Source organism: Crassostrea angulata, chromosome 8 (assembly GCF_025612915.1).
Source record: "Crassostrea angulata isolate pt1a10 chromosome 8, ASM2561291v2, whole genome shotgun sequence".
In the NCBI taxonomy this organism is placed as follows: domain Eukaryota; kingdom Metazoa; phylum Mollusca; class Bivalvia; order Ostreida; family Ostreidae; genus Magallana; species Magallana angulata.
The window spans coordinates 17,498,539-17,523,253 of NC_069118.1; the positions used below are offsets into that span (position 1 = coordinate 17,498,539).

Genomic DNA, 24,715 nt, shown 5'->3' on the forward strand with positions numbered 1-24,715 from the left:
GTAAAGATTTTCACTGTGTTATTCCAACATTATATTTTCATGTTATATATATTTTTTTATTTGGATATAAAGTTTCAATTGAAAATATATACTATTTCAAAGAAAAATGAATTTAAAATTTAATATACTCTCATTTGAATAAATATTTTGTTTCAAATTTTGTGCAATAAAAGCAGCTTTTTGAAATATTTTTGTGGCCATGAAAATGGCCGTTTATGGTTCTTGTGATCTTGACTGTGGCCTTCTGTTCTGATTGGATAACTCCAGCAAAAAGTCATCACATGATCACACTGGATCACATTTGTCTGTAGCTATAATTATTTCACTATACTCCAGTTACAATTACAATCAATACATGTATAAAGAAATCTAAGATAAAAAATTCCAGTTTATAAACTTTCTGTTTGTCTCTTGCATGTACTGTATATGAATCCCAAATTCAACATTACAAAGAATTCCAAGATTGGAGTTGTTGTACATATAAAATAGGCCATCTTCTCCAATATGAATAAGAATACTCAAGAGGAATGTTCACATATGCATATTCATATTCATGTAGCATCGTTTTTTAAATAATATTTATTGATTTTACATGTAAATGCTCTCTTTTATACAATGAAACTGCATGAGGATTTTTTATCATGACATTGTGCAGATATTACTGATAGAATAAAAAAATATGAATAATAGATTTTTCAGCAATAAAAATTGTTTGTTCTGGAGACTACAATTAAATCTTTATCGACACTGTCTCTTTCCATTACCCTTTCTTTTCTTTTTTTTTCTCTTTCCTCATAAACACTCAATTCATAAACACTTTCTTCATTTTCTGTCCCTATCTCTTCTTTTTTCAAAGCTATTAAAGAGGGTTCAACGGTCGTGGCCCTTTTTGGACTGCATTGGACTTATTTAAAAGAAGATCTCAATAGGAAATCCCAAACTTTAAATATATGGTTTTTTTTATTCATTTAAAATAATAGTTTATACTTTAGCTAAGCAAATCATATCTTAAAATTTTAGGTAGATCTGATGGTTAATTTCTTGACCATCCAGCCTCCTAAAAGTCTTAACTGACAAACAATCACACAAAAACTGAAAACATCAACTTTTTTCATACATCAACAAAATTTTTTCACCCATTAACCAATCAAATTGGACTCCTAAAATCTCACAGAGGATTGACACATTATACCTTTAAACTGAACTGCTATCAACAAAATATGTTACCTGAGATATTTTTAGCCACTCCCTCATGTTACAGTTAACTCAAGAGCTGTCAACACCAAATTCTTTTGATAAATTGATTGTAGCAGCGTTTTGCAACAAAGTAATTGACCAATTTAAATTTACATGTAAATAAAATTGATTGATTGCAAAGGTTGCTTCCTGTTTTAAGTGTAAAAAAGTGTTGCATGTGTAAAGATTTGTACTGTATGTATTGATAAGTGCTATATTTGATACAATAATGCAAAAAGTGCATTAATGAATAATATAAAATAATAATTTAAGTACGCATTTTATTAATGTACATTAATAAATGTTGAAGTTGCGGACTATGGTACATGTGTATGTGTAATATATGCAGTTACATGTAAGTTTAAAACTTATTAAATATATCATGTGTTCCTGATCTTGTTGTACAATATGTTGTGCTTTCCATTGTTTTCATGAAGATTTGTGGTTATATAACCATTGAAAAATACACAATGTTCATGTTAAAAGATGATACCAGTTTTACAAAAAAGTATCTTGTTTCTGGTATCATCACTATTACATCACTCATATTCCATTTTCACGATGGTAATTGTACTTAGAATTTTTTAAAGTTAAAATTTCTATTCTTAGAATTTCTCATGAATGTATCCATTGTAAAACTCCAGATCATTTCTGAATCAAAAGCTGACAATTGAGCAGTTAATGAACAAGATATTGTTTAATTGGAAAAACAATGCGTCACAAAATGGAGGTATTCCATACCTCCTTTTATGCATCTTTAATAACACAAGAAACAAGAATATTTTTAAGGGTAAAGGCTGTTACTATCAATTCCTTCGAGTTATGGCCCATTTATCAATTCGGTCATCATGACACAAGGGATGGAATACAAAAAATGTTAGGTACAGAGTTTTCAACCGTTTACGAGATGCAGGATTTTTTTTTATTCCAGTTTGAAGATTATCAAACGAATACCACACAATATGTATTGCAGGAAATCATTAAGACAAGTATTTCTAGTTCCCTGTAACCCAAGTTCTGTATGTTCAAAAACGGTTCATTAGGAAGTGAAAAGGAAAAGACAGAATTCTTAATAGCAGAGTTTCTAAAAAAAGGAAATCGACAAACAAACAAAACAAATAATGTGTACGTTTATTAATAAAAAAAATTCAGTTTTCATCCTGTATAATCAGATACAAGTTAGATTATAATTTTCATCGTAGAATAGTTATTAACCCAACTCCTTGCCTTTAAATCATATCAAGCACAAAGACAAGGCTCATGGGTCACATCACTCACTTTTCGCTCAAAGTATTCTGTTAAGTACATGTATTTTTAACAAGGAATAATATATCAAACTAAAATTATATAAAATTAAGGAATGTCTCGTGTGTCCTTAATTTTTCTTTTTTTTATCCCCAAGCTGCAAATTTTCGCTTATTTGACATTTACAGTTTCTTTATTATTATATCTTTCATAATCAAATAAATTACTGTTAATTTAAGGGACTTTTTCGAGGTGTGTTATAAAAATAATATTTAAAAATCCATTCTCCTTTTTATATCAATTGCACAAAAACGCTGGGACGCTGGACAATGAATGATCATGATCGGAAAAGCTCATGAAATTTTACAGCTCATGTGATATTTAAAGTCGTTATTAAGGTAAATTTATTAAATCGTAATAAAATCGTGTTTAATGTAATGTAATATTGTAAAACCATACAAAATTGATTTTGAGAAGAGAATCTTGAAAAAAAATCCAGCCAGTTTTTTAATAATCAGAGAATATTAGACATTGATTGGAAAGAATAATGAAAGTTGAGCACAATATACAAAAGTTTTCATTCATTAACGAACCGAAGGACTCGGTAACAAGCAAGTTGTCATGTTTCTCAAAAGAGAAGCAAATAGATAATAACTCTATGCTGGTATCTGATGCAGAGACAATATTACGTCAGCTGATGTAGCTACTGTGTATTGGGTTACTTTGGATTTTTCTCATTATCATAATATGTCTATTAAAAGATCACCGACGTTTTTGATTCAGAGACTAATAAATGTCCATCTCTGTGATTAATACGTATTTTTTCATCTTTCAATTGGTAATTCTATTCATTTTTTTTTAAATTGTCAGCCACTACACACTAATTGTCAATCATATAATGTGACTTTATCTCATGTGATCCTAAATTTGTTGCAGATGGAGCCAATCAATTCTACTCATTCCAGCACCAGTTATGTATTTCCTCTTTACTTCAGGTATAAATCAATTTAAAAAGGCATGGTCACGATTTTGGTCAAATTTGATTTTTCTGTTTTTATTATTAACAATGCTTTAGAGATGCATTCCTAATGATTTCATGAAATTCGGGTGCCAGTCGATGAGTTTTAAGCAAGATACAGGGCTCACAATTATTCGTCATGTAAACAAGGCTCGTGCCCTGTTTTTGTTTACATAGGTTCAATATACCAGTAAAAATTCTTTTTCAAGCTGATTTGTATCTTTTCTTATTCATTTTAACCATAAATAAACAGTTCCTAACGATTAAAACATTGACTGTAGGTCTAAAACGGGAATTTTCACTTCAACATTCAAAATGTAAACAAAAGCTTTGTTTACATAGCGAAGAATTGCAAGCTCTGTAACTCGCTCATAACACAACAAATGACACTCAAATTTTGGTTGCCTATTGAAAATGCCTTTCTGAAGAATCGTACACATTAAAATCGGAAAAATAACTTTCGACCAAAATCGTGACCATGCCCCTATAAGTGAATTTTGTTAGTCCAACAGTTTTTTCAATTTTTACAAATTTCCATTTGTTCTCGTATCAAAAATGTTCATAGATTCAAGCAAATCAAATTAGGTCACTGTTGATTGTCTTTGGTTGAAATGTAGCCATCGAGACAGTAACTTTTGGTGGAAGTTTACTGAACTTATTGTTTTGGGGCCTTTCTTCGTAAATTCAGGTATTTTAGTGGGCCCTATGGTTTCTTTAATTTGTACCCATTTTCGTCTGTCTTCGTTTCAAAAGATTTCAAAGATCCAAACATGTCGAAAATTTGGTCACTGTCGATTTTCTTTGGATGAAATGTAGTCATCGAGACAGTAACTTTGGGTGGAAGTTTACTGAACTCGGTTTCGTGGTCTGTAGTCCATGATAGAAGACACAACATTGGATTCTTCTAATTCCCTAAAAGCCGATAAGCTTTCCTCAATTGACGTTTTTATCTTTTTTATTTCATTCAAGTGCTCCACAAGAACGTCCCGATGTTTCACTTTAAATCCGTCTATTTTGTCCTTCATTCTACTGACAACTTTGTCAATTTCTTTGTGCCATTCTTTCTGTTTTTTAGACACTTCTGTTGTAAGTTTCTCATACTCTTTTTCTAGGTTAGCAATCTGGTTTTTTAAGATCTTTGCAGCGTCTACGTATGTTGGAGAGATAACTTCTTCTAATTCATTAATATCCTTTTTAATGTCAATTTTCTTTGCCTTACATAAATCGTCAAGAACTACAAAATCATGGCCTTTAACTCGGTCTGATGCAGAACATATTGTACAAATAAATTCATTATTCTGCTTACTTTGCAGTTCACACGTTTTGCTTGGATGAGTTTTGTATTTTGGATAGATCAAGGTTGATCGACGTTGCTTGAATGGTACTATTTTATGTTTGTCATATCCATCTGCGATGTGTTTTCCTATACATCGCCTACAGAGGTTTGTATAACAGAAGTCACATAACTCTGTACATAGGCCTCACAAATGTCACATCGGATGATGTCCTGGATAGTGGTGTGGGTTTGATCCATCTGTAGTATAATAAACAAAGATTCAAATGTATCGAATTTTTAAATTGATTTATTTTTATGTCGTCAGACGACTTATTTACCTAGTTGCTTGAAATGTCGGATCCTTGTCACTCGGACTACCTTGCCACCTAATAAGATAAAATCATCATAACAATCTGTCATAAAACACAACACAAAGTGTTTTATCACAATTTTGCCCAAAAGTTTAGACAGAAAGTAAAAAAAAAGAACTAAAGTCTACCTGTGCTCCAGACTTCAGTTATAGTAACCTGGAAACACCCGCATATCTTGTTAAACCCACTTTCGTTTTGAAATAGTGGAGTGACAATATCACCAAAAAATGTGATTTTAATGTACCATCCTACCTCACGGTTAATTTGTACTTTTTTTGAGAAAATAGTAATATCAAGTAAGAATTTTTAGCAGGACGTAGAAATTTCTATAATTAAACTTTCAGATAATTAAAGGTCAAAGATCCTTTACTGAAACTAGTATATATAACAAAACAAAAAACTTATAAACTTTAAAAATGCCAAAACTTGCAGGTTAATTATTTCTCAATTTCAAACATTTTAATCGGATTTTTTGTTTTTGACATTTGTATATATTGATATGAATCAACTTAATTTTTTTCCAACTGAATATACTAGATGATGTTATATTACAAGTTTACAAAAGCACAATTTCTAACTATATTCAGTTTTGAAAATGTTAACAAATGATAGGGAAAAAAATGAAGTCTTAAGTTTTGGTGGTATCGAACCCACAACCTAAAAACTCTAGCTTCATAGTCTGGTGCTCTAACCACTGAGCCATTTCAGTCACAACATACGTTATTGTTAAATGCTATGTGAAACTTCAACCACGAATTTACGGACTTGTAGTATTTCTTTAAAACGTTCAATTGTTGGAATACAAAATGACATTCTTAAAGTATAGTGGGTCATCTCTCCAATTTTTTTGTTGATTGAAATCGGTTTGATTTCCTTTAAACCTTATAAAGACTATGAAAAAATATGGAGCCCAGACCCACTAAAAGAAGAAAAGGCATTGAAGATCTAAAAGTTGGCACTATTTGGAACTTTTGACAAGCATACGCCAGTTTAACTCAACCTATTCCAAATATTTAACATATTTAGAGGTTATAAATCGATGTTATGGTACATATACATTGTTTTCAATAATTAAGAAAGAAATTATGAGATTTGTTCATATTTTAATTTTAAGTATTTTATCTGTCATCATATGGGCAGTTTACATGCCTTATTCATGCACCCAACTCTATATGATTGTTTATTTCTAAACAATTACACACATATTAGAAATATTCATAATTTAATCAGGGACCATAAAACTCGTAAAGTCTATTACAAATAACGTACAAGAAATCATATTGACGCAAGCGTCAAAAGGGCCGCAAAAAATATAATTGTTGTATGAATCATTGGTTGTTTACATAAACACACACCACAAAGAAGAAAATAAAAGTTGGTTGTACTAATTTTAATGGTAAATTTTAATATACTTTCAGCAACTAGTTTTGAAGTTTAACATTTTACTATTATCATAAAGAATCGAGTTCGTTACTGTTTATATGATTTCAAGGGACCACGTGATAAAATAGAAATGTATTAGTTCAAATTTTCTAGTCAATTCAAATTTTCATTTCTGTCATATTTTTGCGTAACTAGTTGATATGGATGTCATTTCATGATATTTCTACCACATTTTACATGGAAATATAATATATATACACAACAAGTCATTTTACTTGACACGGCACATAGAAATTCAAATATATTATTTATATAAAATTTAATGACATTCAGGTCTTTAGTATTTCAGGTCGTTAGTATGTCCCGCATACCGATCCCAATGCATTGTTTTGAAAAGAATGATGAACTCCGAAATTTTCCGAATAGATTATAGTCTCGATAAAAACGCGCCAAACACGACAATTCACAAAGTATGACCTATTTTTCATCTACGAGTAAAACACAAAATGTGTATGATTTTTTTTAAAAATGCATAACACATTTTTCTACATGCAAATTTACTTTTAATTCCTAAAAAATAAGCATAATATTAATTCTATTAAAAAAGAACTATCCCGCAGTAACGCAGTAACAATATCTAAATGTATATCAAATAACGGACCGCCTTCCGGCGGCCCGTAATTAAGTTATGACGTATTTAGCGATTTTTCAGGGGGCTGGCTGAGATTTGATCTGTAAAAAATAACCTGGTTGAGCATAGTTGAAGATTTTGGCAATGTGACGTATGACTTTCTCTTGTTTTTCTTCCTTAAATATATCGAAAGATAATTAATATTTAAAGTAGTACTAAAATAAATATAGGATACAATAAAATTTGCTCACTATTTAATGAGGGGCTTTACTTCACCTACCACCATCATATGGAAAATGTTGATCTTACTCCTTCTTTTCAATTAAGACAAGAATAAGCTAATAAAGGTATATAGTATAGATTATAGCATTACAATCAGCTTAAATATGAGACGGATAGACAGCTTCCGTTTCTTTTGACATGTCTATATTGTTTATGATGTATATGGCACGCCAAATTAAAAAAAATGAGCTAATTAACATACACAATTTCACAGTTGATAAACCAGATTTATTGGCTGTTAACTATAGTTAACAAACCGTAAATCGATTCGTTAACTATAGTTTTCATCTGTAAAACCATATTTAACGATTCTAAACTATAGTTTATGAATGCTAAGTTAAGTTTTTCTGTTAAAAACGTTAACCATAATTATATTTTGCTCGTAACCTACGAAGTATAATTTACATTCGTTAACTATAACTTAGTGTTAATTTGTCAATCATAGTTTCACAATTGTGAAACAATATTTACCAGATACACTGTTTTGCAATCGCAAATGGTTGTTTTCAGTGTAGATTATTTTTTTAACTTCTGAAACAGATGATGGAATTAATTATGGTTATTATCGGATTTGAAAAATAGATTATCGTCGTTAACTATAGTTTTCTGTCCGTAAACTATAGTTTACAACCGTTAAATCTAGTTAAGTATCGATTGTGAAAAGATAGTACACTGTATGTAGTTTAATAGCTCAAAACCACATGGTTTATAGGCATTGTATAAATACAGTCATGTAAATACATAATCATTGTGAACAATTTTTTTGCAGTACACAGACACATATGCCACTATGAGATATTACCTCAAATGTACAATGTAATAATTATATTTTTAAAAAACCCAGAAAAATGTATATATATATATATATATATATATATGGTTTTTATAACACATGTACTAAAATTATCACATTAGGACGATAATTTACATATTAACTAAAGCAAATTATTTCTATTCTCTGGATTTCTTAAGAAAAATACATAGTTTAATTGTTTCTTTTTCTCGAACTCAGCAAGATTGAAACAAGGCTTTGACCAGTAATAATTTTTTTATATTAATACACTGTAAATGATTGTACTTTGTACATTCTAGAATGAAGTGATATTAATTTTCAATCCTATTAAGAGTACAATCTACAAATGAGACACGAGCTTACAGTTTGATTATACCGACCTTGTTCTATTGCTAATGTATGTTCAGGCAATCTTAATTTTGTCAGATAGTGAACAATATTTTCTGATATGCAGTTTTTAAGATAATACTGGAGACCAAAAGGGTCGTACAAATATTTGTATTCGTAACATTTAGAGGAACATGCAAAGAAAGCGTCTCTTTCCTGGATAAAGACATCACATAGTCTTTGCTTAATATCTAAAATCAGTTTTCTTTGGAACATTTTTTGCATACCAAACAATGCTTAAACCAGCCTAGCCCAGTTAATCTTTTACAATAAATACCTATCCAAGAATTTTCACATTGGGTGGAATACATATCCTCATATATATTTTTTAATATACAATTATGCGTATTTAAAATTTTCATCCAATATTTCATTATTTTTTACTTTCTGAAAATAATTAAGAGCAAACGATCCAGTTCCGTATATGTCATAGAATGGGCGTGGAATCACCCCTGGGAATGTTATTGTCATTTAGATTTTAGACCACGTGGTTTTATTCGACCCTTTCAAAACCGTGCCCCGTGTTTATAGTCTATTTCATAGAATCTGGGTACTTGTAGTCAAAATGAAACCTAGAGGTTTATTGATTTTAAACTTTATTTTCATTAACTGATGGATAAACTGTGTTCTAGAAATAAATGTGACAATACAAAAAATAGGTTTTTTTCTGCTGTTGCAACAATAAACATGATTTAAATCCCCTAAGGGTTTATTTTCGATCCGCGCCTGATCTAGTAATAGCATCAATAGCGAAACAGACTGTACTATTTTATGCAGAATGTTCCTTGAAAATGTCTCGATATACTAAGTTTTTATGAAAACAGACACCCATTATTTTTTTTAAACATGGTATTGCACACAACATGCATCAAACATGGCTATGATTTTATTAAGCAACCCAATGTTTATATTTTTAACCACTTTACTCGTGGTTGAACACGAAAGATAACTCCGTTCTGAATATCATCGTTTAATTTGAATAACCGCTAGGTAGTGAAATAAAACATACATCCTAGACGATTTTAATGTTTTAACATAAATCAAAGCAGGATATGATATGAAAAAGGACCAGTACTTACGTACTTTAAGACTATTATCCGAACACATAAATTATACCTCCGCTCGAAATTTTACAGGAACTGAACAATTCTCGGTGAAGTCTCGTAAACTTTCATTCGAGCACCTCTGGAATTATTATATACTTAGCAACGATAAAGAAAACATTCCTAACACATTCACAGGGGTGTTAATATTAGTTTACAAAATCGAGTATGGACACGTTCAACATCCTTTCCTGTATGAAAACCCCACACCTCGGCACCGTAATTAAGGACACTGGCGACATATGTATCAAACACTTTTAGTTTTGATTCAATATTCAAAAGATTTTCCTTACATGTTTTAAGTATACCAAACATGCATTTGCTACCTTGTTGAGCCAGTATCTTCTGTGTTAGATTAAACTTACCATTAAAACTCAAGGTCATGCCTTAATAATTGAAGCTTTTTACAAGCTCGACCGGTTGCTCATTATAAAACCATCTATAACTTTTAGGTAGTTTTGATCCTTTTTGTTTAAGTCACATTTACATCAATACTCCGACTTTCACAGTAAACATGCAAATTATCTAAGATATTTTGAAGACCCTCCTCAGACTCAGACAGTAATACCATGTTGTCTCCGTTAATCAAAAGAAACTATGAGATGCCTTTAGAGTTGAGTAGGTTCACATACACTCTCAAAGAGATCAAATTCGAAGTCGTTAATAAGGATAGAGAAAGTGTATGACCCTGCATTACTCCCTTTGTCGAAGAAAAGAACTCGGAGAAATCTGATTTAAACTTCACACGTGATTTAACATCACTGTAGAGTTTACGAATAACACTAAGGATTTTCCCCGTGATTCCGCTTCTAGCAAGTTTATGAAACATTTTGTTTCTATCGACACTGTCAAAAGCTTTTGTTATAATCTATAAAGTACAAATATAACTTTTTAACCTTATCAATGTGATGTGAAATCATTCCGTGTAGTGCTAATATGGCATCTACAGTACCAAACCCTGGTTTAAATCCAAACTGTGCATTAGATTTAATATCATTAGCAGAGGACCAATCTAGCAGCCTATTATTTAAGACAGATGTAAAATTCTTAGCCAAGTTTCTCACTAGGGTAACTCCTCTGTAGTATTTAGTGTCATTAGTACCCCCTTTTTGTGCAATGGTACAATAGTTCGCCATGACTAAATCTAGGAAAAGCAGATGAGTCTAAGATACAATTGAATAGGCGTACCAACAATGGCTGGTTGATATCCTTAATTTTTACAAAGTACTCATTCAATAAATTATCAAGTCCCGTGGCTTTGCCAGTCATTTTAAACTATTTAAAACACGTGCAACTTCGTCATCTTTTTTCATTCAATCTTTATTTAAGTCACAGTACATAAAGAAAATCAGTCAATCGTACAAAAATAGTTAATAATGATGAAGACAACTTATATACATATATAATAAGGAAAATATTTTACACACATCTTTACAATACTGATAGAAATCGTCGGTAGCTAGCTGGGACCTAGTACACCTCCCTGGGGTTATTGTCAGGTAGATAATCAAGTCTGACGCTCTCATGTTTCATATACCGTCTCCTGGTTTTTACTACCATTACTTTATATTCTTTTGTGCTTTGATTAAAAGTTCCCCACTGTACGTATTCCTATCTTTATTTTATGCTCGTAGAAAATTACGATAGTATATATGTAAGTATCTACATTTTTCGTCAAACCATACTTTGTTTTTAATTTTAGAAGGTTTGTTGCTGCTGTTATTAATAGTTTTATAGCAAAGGCTATCGAATGCATCATTGATTGTGTAAATCTGTCAACACAACTATCAATACCCAAGTTTGAGTTTTCAAAAGATTCAATACATTGGTAAAGGTCAGAGAGGCGTTGTTCAAGAGCACTTCTCATGTCCGTAGACTTATCATCATTCCACTTATAAAAGGTATGAGTACTATAAGATACACTATTGTCTAAATCAATGGAGCGTATAGAGTTACACAAACTTCGTAGGTTGAATTCAATGGGGGCGTGATCTGACCACATGTTACAATCTAAGACTTTAAAAAATGACACAAAATCATAATAATCCTTGGACGTAATCAATATCGCTTGACCCAAGGTGATTGAAAAAAGTAACCATACCACTCTTATCCAGCATCTACCGTTGCACATTCTCAGACCTGATGCTTTACACAAGTCAAACAATTTTCTACCAACATTTTTTCAGGTTTTATCCTTTGAATTTTAACTGGGCAACGCAAAGTCGTTTGAGTAGGCAAAAATGTTGTGAAACTCTGTTTATATCTCATTTATGTTAATTTTGGATGTCGGAAAGCGGAAATTATTTTCTTTAGATATGTTTGTCAAACATTTGAATGATTTTTTAATGAACGTTACAGCATACCTTAATGTTAAATGTCAGACGAGAACGAATATTACAAATGGAATAATGCAAAATTGCTTATTGCATTTCCCCCAGTATTGTGTCAAATGAAAGAAAATGCCGGAAATTATGATAGTTGAAATGTAGAAAAATCTACAAATACTGGGCATTTGTATTTGCGACAAAACGATAATTAAAATAGCAAAAAAAAACAACAACAAAAAAAAACATGGAATTTGCACATTGACAATTATCGAAGTCAATTCCTAGTGACAAGACGTCATATGGATCTTCTTATCTGTAAGTTTAAATCGATCAATTGAAGATCAATGTGCACATAGATCCAACTGACGCTAACGCATTCGGTAAAATATAGATTTCAATTATCTCCACTCATATAAAACATCATGCCATTATTTATTTCCTTTGTTATTCGATTAGATGAAAAACAGATTATGGCGGTTTTAAACCAAGTGAGGTACGCTTATTGGAAGACTGCCCCTTGTGGTTTATGGATGTAAGACAGTCACATTAAAACCTTGCAAAATATGAATAAGGTATTTGCCTTTCGGTAGAGGTTATGTCCTATCTATTTATAATATGATGATATTTTTGCATAGTTGCCGGGGATAGGGGGATGAGGCTAAAACTTTGAAGATTGGCAAAAATGGTTTTCCTTTTTTTTTTTGGGGGGGGGGGGTCAAGATTTTAGATATGTCTAGGCCCTACCACTTTCGATTTGCTCCGGACGCCTTTGATATTAACCATTGTTTACACTTATAGCCTAAATCATATTATAATTAGAGATCCCCGTGAGCTAAGTGTACAAATTGGGTGGGAAATGTTATAAAAGTGTGTGTAACAGTTAATTAATCTTTGTTCGCATTAATAATAACCCAATTTGCCTACTTGATCTGTTATATTGCGTTTTCAAAACCCATCAAATTTTCCCGGATGTCTATACTTTGAGTACTTCGATTAGTTAAGATCACATTTGAAATTCAGGTATAATGTTTACAATTCTAAGGAATTCAGTCAAAACTGAATTATAACCGTACAGACAATAAATTTGCAGGGTATCATCTATTCAAAATATTTGATTACTTTCACGTTTCCAGTAGTGTACTCGGTAACAAACAACATGTCATATCTATCAATACACAATCCGTATGAATCAATCACATCATCAATATAAAATAAAAACTGCCCATCCTTGTCTAAGATGTGGATACAATGATTGTTATGATCTGCTGTTAGGATCTGACCCAGACTATTTGTTGTGATACCGAATGGTTTGAAAGGGTTTCTTTTGGCCTCAGAGGGATGACCTGTGTAACGGAATCGTAATTTCCCAGATTGATTTACAACCACTACTGACTTTGCTCTACTGTCAGCAACACAAATATCTAGGTTTCTGTTCTCATTGATAAAGGACTAAGTGCGGTTTTATGCAATTTTTGCCCCCCAAAATCAAAGTTTTAGAAAGAGCTTTAAAATAAGATGAAAGATAGTTAAAATCATATTGGAAAAAAAGGTGTAAAAGGTTATCACCACAGTGACGTCATAACGTAGAAATGACGTCATGAATATTGCATTATTTTGATAAATTGATGTTTTGTAGCAAAATATGGGTGCTTTCCGATGGTTTTTCGACTGGGAAACATCGAGCGCAGGCTTGCTCAAGTACCATTTTTTAGTATAATATGTATAACTATCTGAAGAAAAACATATGTTAAAATTGCACTTGAGCAGACCTGCGCTCTATACTTCCGAATGCAAAATAAAGAGCAAAAATGAGAATATCTTCATTTGTTTGCAAATTTGCGGGAATTAGGTCATTTAGGTGACGTCATAGATAAATAGCGAGTGAGCAATGATGACTAAAATCAAGATTAAAGTTGTAGGCATCCTCTTTACAATGATTTGTGAAGATTTCATTTTTATACGATACTATTTAAAAAATGGTTGAAATCGGGGGCAGATATTTGACCATACCGCACATAGTCCTTTAATTTTTGTATTTCCCGAATACAAAGGTTTATCTTCTTCATCGTACTGAATCGTTTGGCATTCCTTACCGTTTGAGTATCGAACAACCTTAGATTGACTGTTGTCATTTGAACGCATAACGACGAGGAGATCATCATAAGCCGTAGCAAACAGGTTGGTAGGTGTCCATCCTTGTAACGTGATAAATACTTCTATTTGATTATTTATCAATTTATTAACAGTGCATAATTTCCAGTCACTATAAATTAATGCTCCATTATTTGTTACGGTTATATCACTCGGCCGCTCTCCAGATAAAGTTTGAAAAGTCTTTGTAGAATTGGCAACCCTATTAAAGGATCTTATTTCATAATCTTCACCGCTTGTCCAAATTTCCTGTTTGCTGTGCACAAAAACACAGCGGAGTAAATTATGTCTCGAGCTGAACGTGTTGAATATCTCGGGTGAATCTAAGGGCTTCCAGTTGCAAATACCACAGGATGAATGACCATCTTTAAGTTCTCCTTAAAGATAGCTTAAAGATGCTTAAAGGTAGCTTAAAGACGATCTTTAAGCCACCTTTAAGCTACCTTTAAGCTATATGTGTTGCTTAAAGATGGCTTAAAGAAAGCGTAAAGATGGCTTAAAGGCAGCTTAAAGACTATCTTTAAGCCACCTTTAAGCCACCTTTAAGGACAACTTATAGGTCCTTAATGTCCAAACTTCTTTAAGCCACCTTTAAGCCACCTTTAAGCTACCTTTAAGCCACCTTTAAGCCATTAAAAAAATTTTAATTCAATATTGTGCTTAATTTCCAACAAAATGTATTAACTTTATGAAAGAAAAGGTATTAAAACGGTTTTTGTTCTAGAAAGAAAAATGAAAAAAAAAACACAAAAGAAAAACCGGCCACGGCGAGAATTGAACCCGGGACCCTTAGTTTACTAGCATCACCACACTTCCTCTGCGCCACGGCAACTTACATATATATGAGCGTTTTTATATCCTATATATCAGTGGATATTGAATCACTGTATTGAATGTATTTACTTGAAAAGATTTTGACAAACCATTCAGTTTGTAACAATCAATTATATCTAATTTATAAATTACATGCATGCGTGTATTTAGAATGAAATACGGAACTTGGTCTTCAGTGAACAAAAATATATTATACCTAAATGGAAACCGTTAGGTTCACAATAGTAGGCTTTCTTAGTTAATAAATTTAAACCGAGTAGATATACGTTCATCTAATTTATAGCTAAAAAAAATGTAAGAAAGAAAATGAAATCATTTCTTTTATTAAATGCATTGATACTATTAGGGTATTTGTTCAATTTCTCGCAATTTCCCGGTTTTCATGATCACGGCGCCGATCCAATATGTTTAAATATTTACATGTAATTGTATGTACATGATTTTTAAACTATCAATTCTATAACAAACAAAATTACCAATTACCGGTGACGTATTTACTGCATGTGGCAATTGCAAATGACTTGTACATACAATTGTATGATGTGCCAGGCCGGGCATATTTGACATATTTACCCTTATACATATATTTAAATAATCAACCCCTATTTATGATCACCGGTATATTAATTAATTAGCCTCAAGATTTTACTCTTACACACATGTATCGTTAATTTGTAGACGTAACATCTTTGAAACCCAGAGCTAGGAAATAATACTTTGAAAATGAATTACAAATGTAAATTAACTTTTATTCACTAGACTTATCGTATACTCGTACATACTAAGATTCAACGCCTTTAGAAACCCTGACATGCACCTGGGCACACGACACACCTGTTGTGTATATCGTGTATATTCTGTGTTAGTTCCAGGGGTTTTCTTAAGTTGGACAAACAATAGACTTTAATTAGATATACACAAACATGCACCTGGGCACACGACACAACTGTTGTGTATATCTTGTATATTCTGTGTTAGTTCCAGGGGTTTTCTTAAGTTGGACAAACAATAGACTCTAATTAGATATACACAAACGAACAAAACTATGTCTAGACAAACAAAGCAGTAATATCCTGCCTGATATAACAAAGGCAGTTGAGAGTATTTTCATCTTTAACATGTATCTAGCAAATCTAGAGTTAGAAATACTGAAAATTGAAGAAAAAAAATACAAACCTTAAACCGATTATCAAATTAAATCATGCATTTTTGGTTCATTATCTTTATTTTGTTTAATAACCGGATGAACAGAGAGAGAGAGAGAGAGAGAGAGAGAGAGAGAGAGAGAGAGAGAGAGAGAGAGAGAGAGAGAGAGAGAGAGAGAGAGAGAGAGAGAGAGAGAGAGAGATTTTTCACCAATTAATTTATAATAGGAAACAAACATACTTTAATTAGTTTTATGCACATATTAAGATACAGAGACTGCACTCATCCCTACAATAATTTTGAAACCCCCAAACAATTATAAAGAATTTTATAACGGCAATCTGTGTCCATCGGAGCGGTGCTGATGATAGCGATCTGTGTTTAATGGAGCGACGATTAAAACCGCCTGGAACACCCCCCCCTTCCTTGGAAATTATATTATCACACGGATGACCCCCTCCCATCTCTATAAAAGAGCTTTTGCATTTAATATATGTTTTTATTGTTCAGCTTGATCAATATTGACTTAAAGGCCACTTAAAGACAGTGTAAAGGCAGTGTAAAGTGAGCGTAAATGCCACTTAAAGATGCTTAAAGGTGGCTTAAAGGTGGCTTAAAGAAGTTTGGACATTAAGGACCTATAAGCACTTGCTTAAAGGTGACTTAAAGGCGGCTTAAAGGTTGTATAGCCTTTAAGCTCCTTTAAGTCACCTTTAAGCCACCTTTAAGGACTTGCTTAAAGATGGTTTTTCGCCCTGTGTACTTCCAAACATGTCGTTAACTAGATCCGAGTCGATTGGCTTAGGATTAAATGACGGCAGCCAACATTGAAATTTTTCAGGCATTGTAGTATATTTGTTGTTTTCTGATTTGTATTCCAAGACAGTTGTTACATTATTTGAATCCTCTAGTTTCTCTATGGTAGAAAGAGTGTCTTTCATCAAAGATTTGATCTGTTTGATCTTAATCAAATGTTGATCTAAGTCATGTTGCTGATTTGTTTTCATCTTTGATACACCATTATGCATTTTATTGACAATGGTATCAATTTCTGTGTGCCATTCCACTCCTTTTTTAGATATTTCTGTTTTCAGCCTCTCATATCCTTCACCCAGGATTGCTCTTTTCCTTTTCAATTCTTTCCTCAATTCTTTATTATTGGGAATGAGTACATTTCGTAAGTCTTCTGTATCTTTCTTAAAATCCTGCTTCATAGATTTATAAATATCTTCAAGAACAATAAAAGCATGGTCTTTGTGATTTCCAGACGCCAAACAGTATGTACAAATGTACATGTTACATTGTTGGCATTTTAATTCACACGTTTTGTTGCAATGTGTCGTGCATTCTGGATAAATCAAAGTTGTTTTGCGTTGATCGAAAGGGACTATCTTATGTCTGTCATATTCATCACCAATATGCTTTCCTATGCAGTCATTACATAGGTTGACTTGGCAAAATTCACAATAGCTATCTTCTTTGCAGGTCTCACATAAGGCATTTTCGGTATTGTGTTTGGAATCCATACACTTCCAAGTAAATAATGTTAAAATATTAATTTCCAATGAAAATCATATTTTCTTTCAACTGCTTAATCTTTGACACATAATTTTAAGAATTAGATATTTACCTGCATGGATTAAAAAGAAGCTCTCTATCACCGATGTAACCTCTAAAAATCAATTAAGGTTAATGATCTGGAAAACCCAGTAGAGTTAAACACCTTGTTTCGTTTTGTGACATTGATAACTTAATATCAAGAGCGATAAATAATTACATTGAGCATATAAATTATGGAGAAGGGTAGCACATTTGTCTGTCATTGGATTCTCTCTCATTTTCAATCCAATGCAACACTTTAATATCGAAATTTGAAAAAAAAATTGTTGTAATATGACAGCAACTACCTTTATTTTTTAGCTACAATTTGAAATCCTGTATATTTCTGTATCGGGAATTTATTTGTTACCATAAATGGTTTCATTAATTTTGTCAAATATTTGTTACCTTTTTTGTATCTTACCACTGAGCAACAATAAAACAAGTTACTACTAAGGCGCTGAAATAACAGTTTAATGTGCGTGTTAAGGTAAGGAATATATGCTCCATCTTGTTATTTATCGCTCTTGATATGTTATCAATGTCACCAAACGAAACAAAGCGTTTTACTTTACTGGGTTTTCCAGATCATTAACCTGAAACGGTATAGAAATGTATTTTAAGAAATATTGTATAGTCATAATAAAAATATCAAATGTATACTATTTACGCTTTTTACAATTATCGTATATCATTTAATAAGGCTTTTGATTGGTTAATATACCACAAAGATATATTATACAGATATTACACGGTTTAGAGGGCGACATTATGTATAAGGTGCATGTTTAGGAGGGTAACAGTTAAAATTGACACCCCAAGAAAGACCACTGTCAATCGACGCGAAGCGGAGGTTAACAATAATGTTTTTCGAGGAGGTCAATTTCAACTGCTGTCCTCCGGTATTACATATATATTATTGCATAAACTATAGACTAGAGAGAACATTAACTAAAGGTTTTCTTATGCAGCAATTACAGAGGTAAATATGACTGAAGTCACGGTCGCTGTTTAATGAGTGGTTCTAACAAAGTCTTGTGATTTAAGGTGGTATGGGAATCTGTTTATATCAATGTGACCTATTATTAAAATTATTAAAAATGTAAATTAAATAGATCGTAATAAAATCGTGTTTAATGTAATGTAATATTGTAAAACCATACAAAATTGATTTTGAGATGAGAATCTTGAAAAAAAAGATCCAGCCAGTATTTTAATAATCAGAGAATATTAGACATTGAATGGAAAGAATGATGAAAGTTGAGCACAATATACAAAAGTTTTCATTCAATAACGAACCGAAGGACTCGGTAACAAGCAAGTTGTCATGTTTCTCAAAAGAGAAGAAAATAGATGATAACTCTATGCTGGTATCTGATGCAGAGACAATATTACGTCAATTAATGTAGCTGCTGTGTATTGGATTACCTTGGATTTTTCTCATTATCATAATATGTCTATTAAAAGATCACCGAAGATTTTAATTCAGAGACTAACAAATGTCCATCCTTGTGATTAATAAGTGTTTATTTTTTTCATCTTTCCATTGGTAATTCTATTCATTTTTTTTTAAATTGTCAGCCACTATACACTAATTGTCAATCATGTAATATAACTTTATCTCATGTGAGCCTAAATTTGTTTCAGATGGAGCCAATCTATTCTACTCATTCCAGCACCAGTTATGGATTTCCTGTTTACTTCAGGTATAAATCAATTTAAGTGAATTTTGTTAATCCAACAGTTTCTTAAATTTTTACCAATTTTCATTTATTCTCGTATCAAAAATGTTCACAGCTTCAAGCATATTGAAATAGGTCACTGTTGATTGTCTTTCGTTAAAATGTAGATCGAGACATGCAGTAAGTTTTGGTGGAAGTTTACTGAACTTTTTGTTTTTGGGCCTTTCTTCGTAAATTTGGGTATTTTAATGAGCCCTATGGTTTCTTTAATTTGTACCCATTTTCGTCTGTTTTCGTTTTATAGGGTTTCAAAGATCCAAACATGTCGAAAATTTTGTCACTGTTGATTGTCTTTGGATGAAATGTAGTCATCGAGACTGTAACTTTGGGTGGAAGTTTACTGAACTCGTTGTTTCGTGTTCTGTAGTCCATGATAGATGACACAACATTGGATTCCTCTAATTCCCTAAAAGCCGATAAGCTTTCCTCAATTGACGTTTTTATCTTTTTGATCTCATTCAAGTGCTTCACAAGAACGTCCCGATGTTTCACTTTAAATCCGTCTATTTTGTCCTTCATTCTGCTGACAACTTTGTCAATTTCTTTGTGCCATTCTTCCTGTTTTTTAGACAATTCTGTTGTAAGTTTCTCATACTCTTTTTCTAGGTTAGCAATCTGGTTTTCCAGGTTGTTTGCAGCGTCTACGTATGTTGGAGAGATAACCTCTTCTAATTCTTTAATATCCTTTTTAATGTCAAATTTCTTTGTTTTACACAGATCGTCAAGAACTACAAAATCATGGCCTTTAACTTGGTCTGATGCAGAGCATATTGTACAAATAAATTCATTATTCTGCTTACTTTGCAATTCACACGTTTTGTTTGGATGTGTTTTGCATTTTGGATAAATCAAGGTGGATCGGCGTAGGTGGAAGGAGACAATTTTATGTTTGTCGTATCCATCAGAGATATGTTCACCTATACAGGGCTTACAGAGGTTGAAATTACAGTAGTCACAGTAACTCTGTACAATGTTGTCCTTACAAAGATCACATCGGATGACGTCCTGGATAGTGGACCGGCCTTGATCCATCTATAGTATAATAAAGATTAAAATGAATCGAACTTTTAAATTGATTTATTTTTATGTCGTCAGACGACTTATTTACCTGGTAGCTTGAAATGTTGGATCCTTATCACTCCGACTACCTTGTCACCTAATAAGATAAAATTATAATTACAATCTGTCATAAAACACAGCACAAATTTTTTAATCACAATTTTGCTCAATAGTGTAGACAGAAAGTAAAAAAAATGTCTACCTGAGCTCCAGTCTGCAGTTTGTAACCTGGAAAAACCCACTTATCTTGTTAAACCCACTTTCGTTTTGTAACAGTGGAGTGACAATATCACCAAAAATGTGATTTTAATCTACCATACTACCTCACGGTTAATTTGTACTCTTTTTTTGTTTGTGTGGAGGGGGGGGGGGGTAATAATATTAAGTAAAAAATTTTGGGGAAAATAATATCAAGTAAAAATTTTAACAGGACGTAGAAATTTCTATAATCAAACTTTCAGATAATTAAAGGTGGTCAAGGATCAATAATTATTACTGAAATGTCCATAGCAAAAAAGTATAAACTTGAGGAAACCCCCCCCAAAACTTGCAAGTTAATTATTTCTCAATTTCAAACATGTTTATGGCATGCCAAATTCACAAAAATGGGCTACACACGGTTTCACATTTGATAAATTAGGTTTATCGACTGGTTACTATATATAACTTCCGAACCGCAAACTATAGTTTACGAACCACAAACTATGGTTAACGATTCGTTAACTATAGTGTTCATCTGTAAAACTAATTAACGGTTGTAAACTATAGTTAACGAATGCTAATCTTTAAACTTAAGGTTTATCTGTCTGCAAATAATGTTAACGATAGATTTTGCTGATAAATATGGATTCACATCCGTAAACTATAATTTACATTCTTTAACTATAGTTTAGAGTTGGTAATCATAGTTCCACAATCGGTAAACCACATTTATCAGATAATTCATGTTTTGCAATCGCAAATGGTTGTTTTCAATGTTAATTATAGTTTTACTCTTCTGAAACATAGATGATCGCAGAAACTATAGTTTACAGATGTGGAATATAGATTAACGGCGTCAAATAAAGTTTAACAGATGATTAACTAGGTTAATCGACTGTTAACTATTGTTTACGGACGCTAAACTATAGCTAGCAATAGTTTATTGTTTACCATAGTTTACAGTTCGTAAACCATGGTTAACGGTTCGTAAACTGTAATAAACGATCCGTTTACTATAGATTTCATCTGTAAAATTAAATTTAGCGGTTGTAAGCTATAGTTAACGAATTCAATGATTATCGAAGCTTATCTGGCTGTAAGTAATGTTTATGATAGATTTTACTGAAAAATATAGATTTACATTTGTAAACTATAATTTTCATTCGTTAACTATAGTTTAGAGTTGTTAATCTTAGTTTCACAATCGTAAAACTATATTTATCAGATAATTCATGTTTTGCAATCGGAAATGGTTGTTTTCAGTGTTAATTATAGTTTTACATTTTCAATTTTTTTTACAGTTGTATATATTGATATGAAACAAAAATATTTTAATAGATTTTTTTCAGATTTTAAAATTTTTACTTCAGAAAATTATACTTCAGATTGTTGAAATATTTTGTCTTTAATTAGGAACCAAAAGACTCGTAAAGTCTATTACAAATAACTTATTAAGTTATGACGTGTTTAGCGATTTTCGGGGAAATGAATTTTTTTTAGCATAGTTGAAGATTTTTGACCTTTTCTTGTTTTTTCCCCTTAAATATATCGAAAGATAAATAATATTTAAAGTAATACTAAAACGATTATAGGATACAATAAAGATTTGTTCACTATTGTATGAGGGGCTTTTACTTCACCTATTAATATCCTATGAAAAATGTTAATCTTACTTCTTCTTTTCAGTTATGACAAGAATAAGCTAATAAAGAAGCACACTCATTTAAAGACACTGCGGCGTTGCAATGTTTACAGAATCTTTGAATTGAAAAGCTGAAAATGCACCAATTAACTAGGAATTTAGGTATACATGTACTGTAAATTCCTTATATTACGCGAGTACTTAATTCCGCGATCCCGTTGGTGTGTATCAAATCGCGAGAATATAAAATCGCTAACGTTGAACTTTTTTCCTAATTACTTATAGTTTTCAACTCTCAGAAAATAACGGCGAGATTTTAAAAATTCGCGAAGGATGCTTCTTGCGATTTTACGCGGATATTAATTCCTCGCGTTTAATTAGGAATTTACAGTACACCAATCAACTTAGATATGATACATATAGACAGCTTCCGTTTCTTTTGACATGTTCACATTGACCGTGATGTCTATGGCACGCTAAATTCACAAAAATGAGCTAAGCATACACAGTTTCAAATTTAATAAACCAGATTTATCGACTGTTAATTATAGTTTAAAAACCGTAAACTATAGCTATCGAGAGTTTTCATAGGTAAAACCACATTTAACGGCTCTTAAATATAGTTCAAGAAGTTTTTCTGTTTATAAACGTTAATCATATATATTAATAGCACGCCAATTACACTCACAAAATGAGCTAATCATAATTTCACAGTCGGTAACCTTGGTTTAACGGTTGCAAACTACTCGTATAGTTTACGGACAGAAAACTGTAATTAACGCCACTAATCTATTCTCAACATCTGTGAACCATAGTTAACACAATCATCTATGTTTCAGAAGTGTAAAACTATAGTTAACACTGAAAAAAAACGATTCATTTTGCAATTGCAAAACATAGTTTATCTGATAAATATAGTTTCAAGAGCAGTAGATTTAAATATGGTTTTGCAGATGAAAACTATAGTAAACGAATTGATAACTATAGTTTTCGGTTCGTAAACTATAGTGAACAATAGACTATTGTTAACTATATCGTTGACGTTAATTGCAGAGAGAAAACTTAAGATTATCATTCGTAAACTATTTTTGACAACCGTTAAATATAGTTTTACAGATGATAACTACAGCTAACGAATTGTTAACTATGGTTTGCGGTACGTTAACTATAGTTACCAGCCGATAAACCTTATTTATCCAACGTGAAACTGTGTTCAGCTCATTTTTGTGAATTTGGCGTGTCATATATATTTTGCTGATTACCTGAAAGTATAATTCACATTCGTTAGCTATAATCAAGAGTTAAATTGTTAATCATAGTTTCACAATGGAGAAACTACACTTACCAGATAAACTGTTTTGCAATCGCGAATGGGTTTTTTCCGGTGTAAATTAGTTTTTAAACTTCTAAAACAGATGATTGAGCTACATGTAATTATGGTTATTATCGGATGTAAAATATAGATTATCGTCTTTAACTATAGTTTTCTGCTCGTAAAATATAGTTTACAACCGTTAAATCTAGTTTATCGATTGTGAAACTCTGTTTAATTCATATATGTAACTTTGGCGTGCCGTAGATGTCAGCATGCGAAAGCGAAAATTAATTTCTTTATATAGGTGTTTGACAAACTTTTGAATGATTTAAAAAAAAATTCGTAGATTTGTTCAATGAACGTTACAGCATACCTTTATGTTAAATGTCAGACGAGAACAAACATACAAATGGAATAATGCAAAATTGCATATTGCATTTTTTCCAGTATTGTGTCAAATGAAAGAAAATGCCGGAAATTATGATAGTTGAAATGTAAAAAAAATCTATAAACAGTGGATATTTATATTTGCGACAAAATGATAGTTAAAATAGGAAAAACCTTGAACTTGCACATTGACTATTATCAAAGGCAATTCCTAGTCACAAGACGTCTATTGAATCTTCTTATCTGTACGTTTAACTCGATCACTTGAAGATCAATGTGCTCAGAGATCCAACTGACGCTAACACATTCGGTAAAATCTAGATTTGAATTATCGCCACTCACATTATACATCATGCCATTATTTATTACCTTTGTTATTCGATAAGATGAAAAACGGATTATGGTGTTTTAAACCAAGTGAGGCACGCATATTGGAAGACTGCCTCTTGTGGTTTATAAATGTAAGACAGTCACACTGAAACCTTGCAAATAAATAAACATTTATATGTTTAAGGTGGTTGCCCTCCAGGAGAAGTTATGTCCTATCTATTTATAATATGATGATAATTTTTCATAGGTGTCGGAGG

The 24,715-nt window shown here is 31.8% G+C and overlaps 2 protein-coding genes and 1 pseudogene across 2 annotated transcripts; all 3 read right to left on the reverse strand.

The window, feature by feature from the left end:
- Positions 1 to 3,448: 3,448 nt before the first annotated feature.
- On the reverse strand, positions 3,449 to 5,268 carry LOC128158993 (uncharacterized; annotated as a pseudogene).
- A 5,773-nt stretch (positions 5,269 to 11,041) lies between these two features.
- LOC128160306 (uncharacterized) lies at positions 11,042 to 14,544 on the reverse strand. Its single transcript, XM_052823603.1, has 2 exons — positions 14,063 to 14,544; positions 11,042 to 13,501 (listed from the first exon to the last, which is right to left on the reverse strand). The coding sequence occupies exons 1-2, from the start codon at positions 14,192 to 14,194 to the stop codon at positions 13,151 to 13,153; spliced, it is 483 nt and encodes a 160-aa protein (XP_052679563.1). The 5' UTR covers positions 14,195 to 14,544; the 3' UTR covers positions 11,042 to 13,150.
- Positions 14,545 to 17,975: 3,431 nt separating this feature from the next.
- Positions 17,976 to 20,849, reverse strand: LOC128160305 (E3 ubiquitin-protein ligase arc-1-like). The gene is made up of 3 exons (XM_052823602.1): positions 20,786 to 20,849; positions 20,633 to 20,680; positions 17,976 to 20,556 (listed from the first exon to the last, which is right to left on the reverse strand). The coding sequence occupies exon 3, from the start codon at positions 20,554 to 20,556 to the stop codon at positions 19,720 to 19,722; it is 837 nt and encodes a 278-aa protein (XP_052679562.1). The 5' UTR covers positions 20,633 to 20,680; positions 20,786 to 20,849; the 3' UTR covers positions 17,976 to 19,719.
- Between the last annotated feature and the right edge of the window lie 3,866 nt (positions 20,850 to 24,715).

Bases quoted from the DNA above. Each gene is read 5' to 3' on its own strand.
- LOC128160306 (XM_052823603.1), bottom strand. From the start codon at position 14,194: ATGCGTTCAAATGACAACAGTCAATCTAAGGTTGTTCGATACTCAAAC. The intron at 13,502-14,062 runs GTATGGTCAAAT...AACCGCACTTAG, and splicing joins AAATTAAAGGACTATGTGCG to TCCTTTATCAATGAGAACAG.
- LOC128160305 (XM_052823602.1), bottom strand. From the start codon at position 20,556: ATGGATCAAGGCCGGTCCACTATCCAGGACGTCATCCGATGTGATCTT.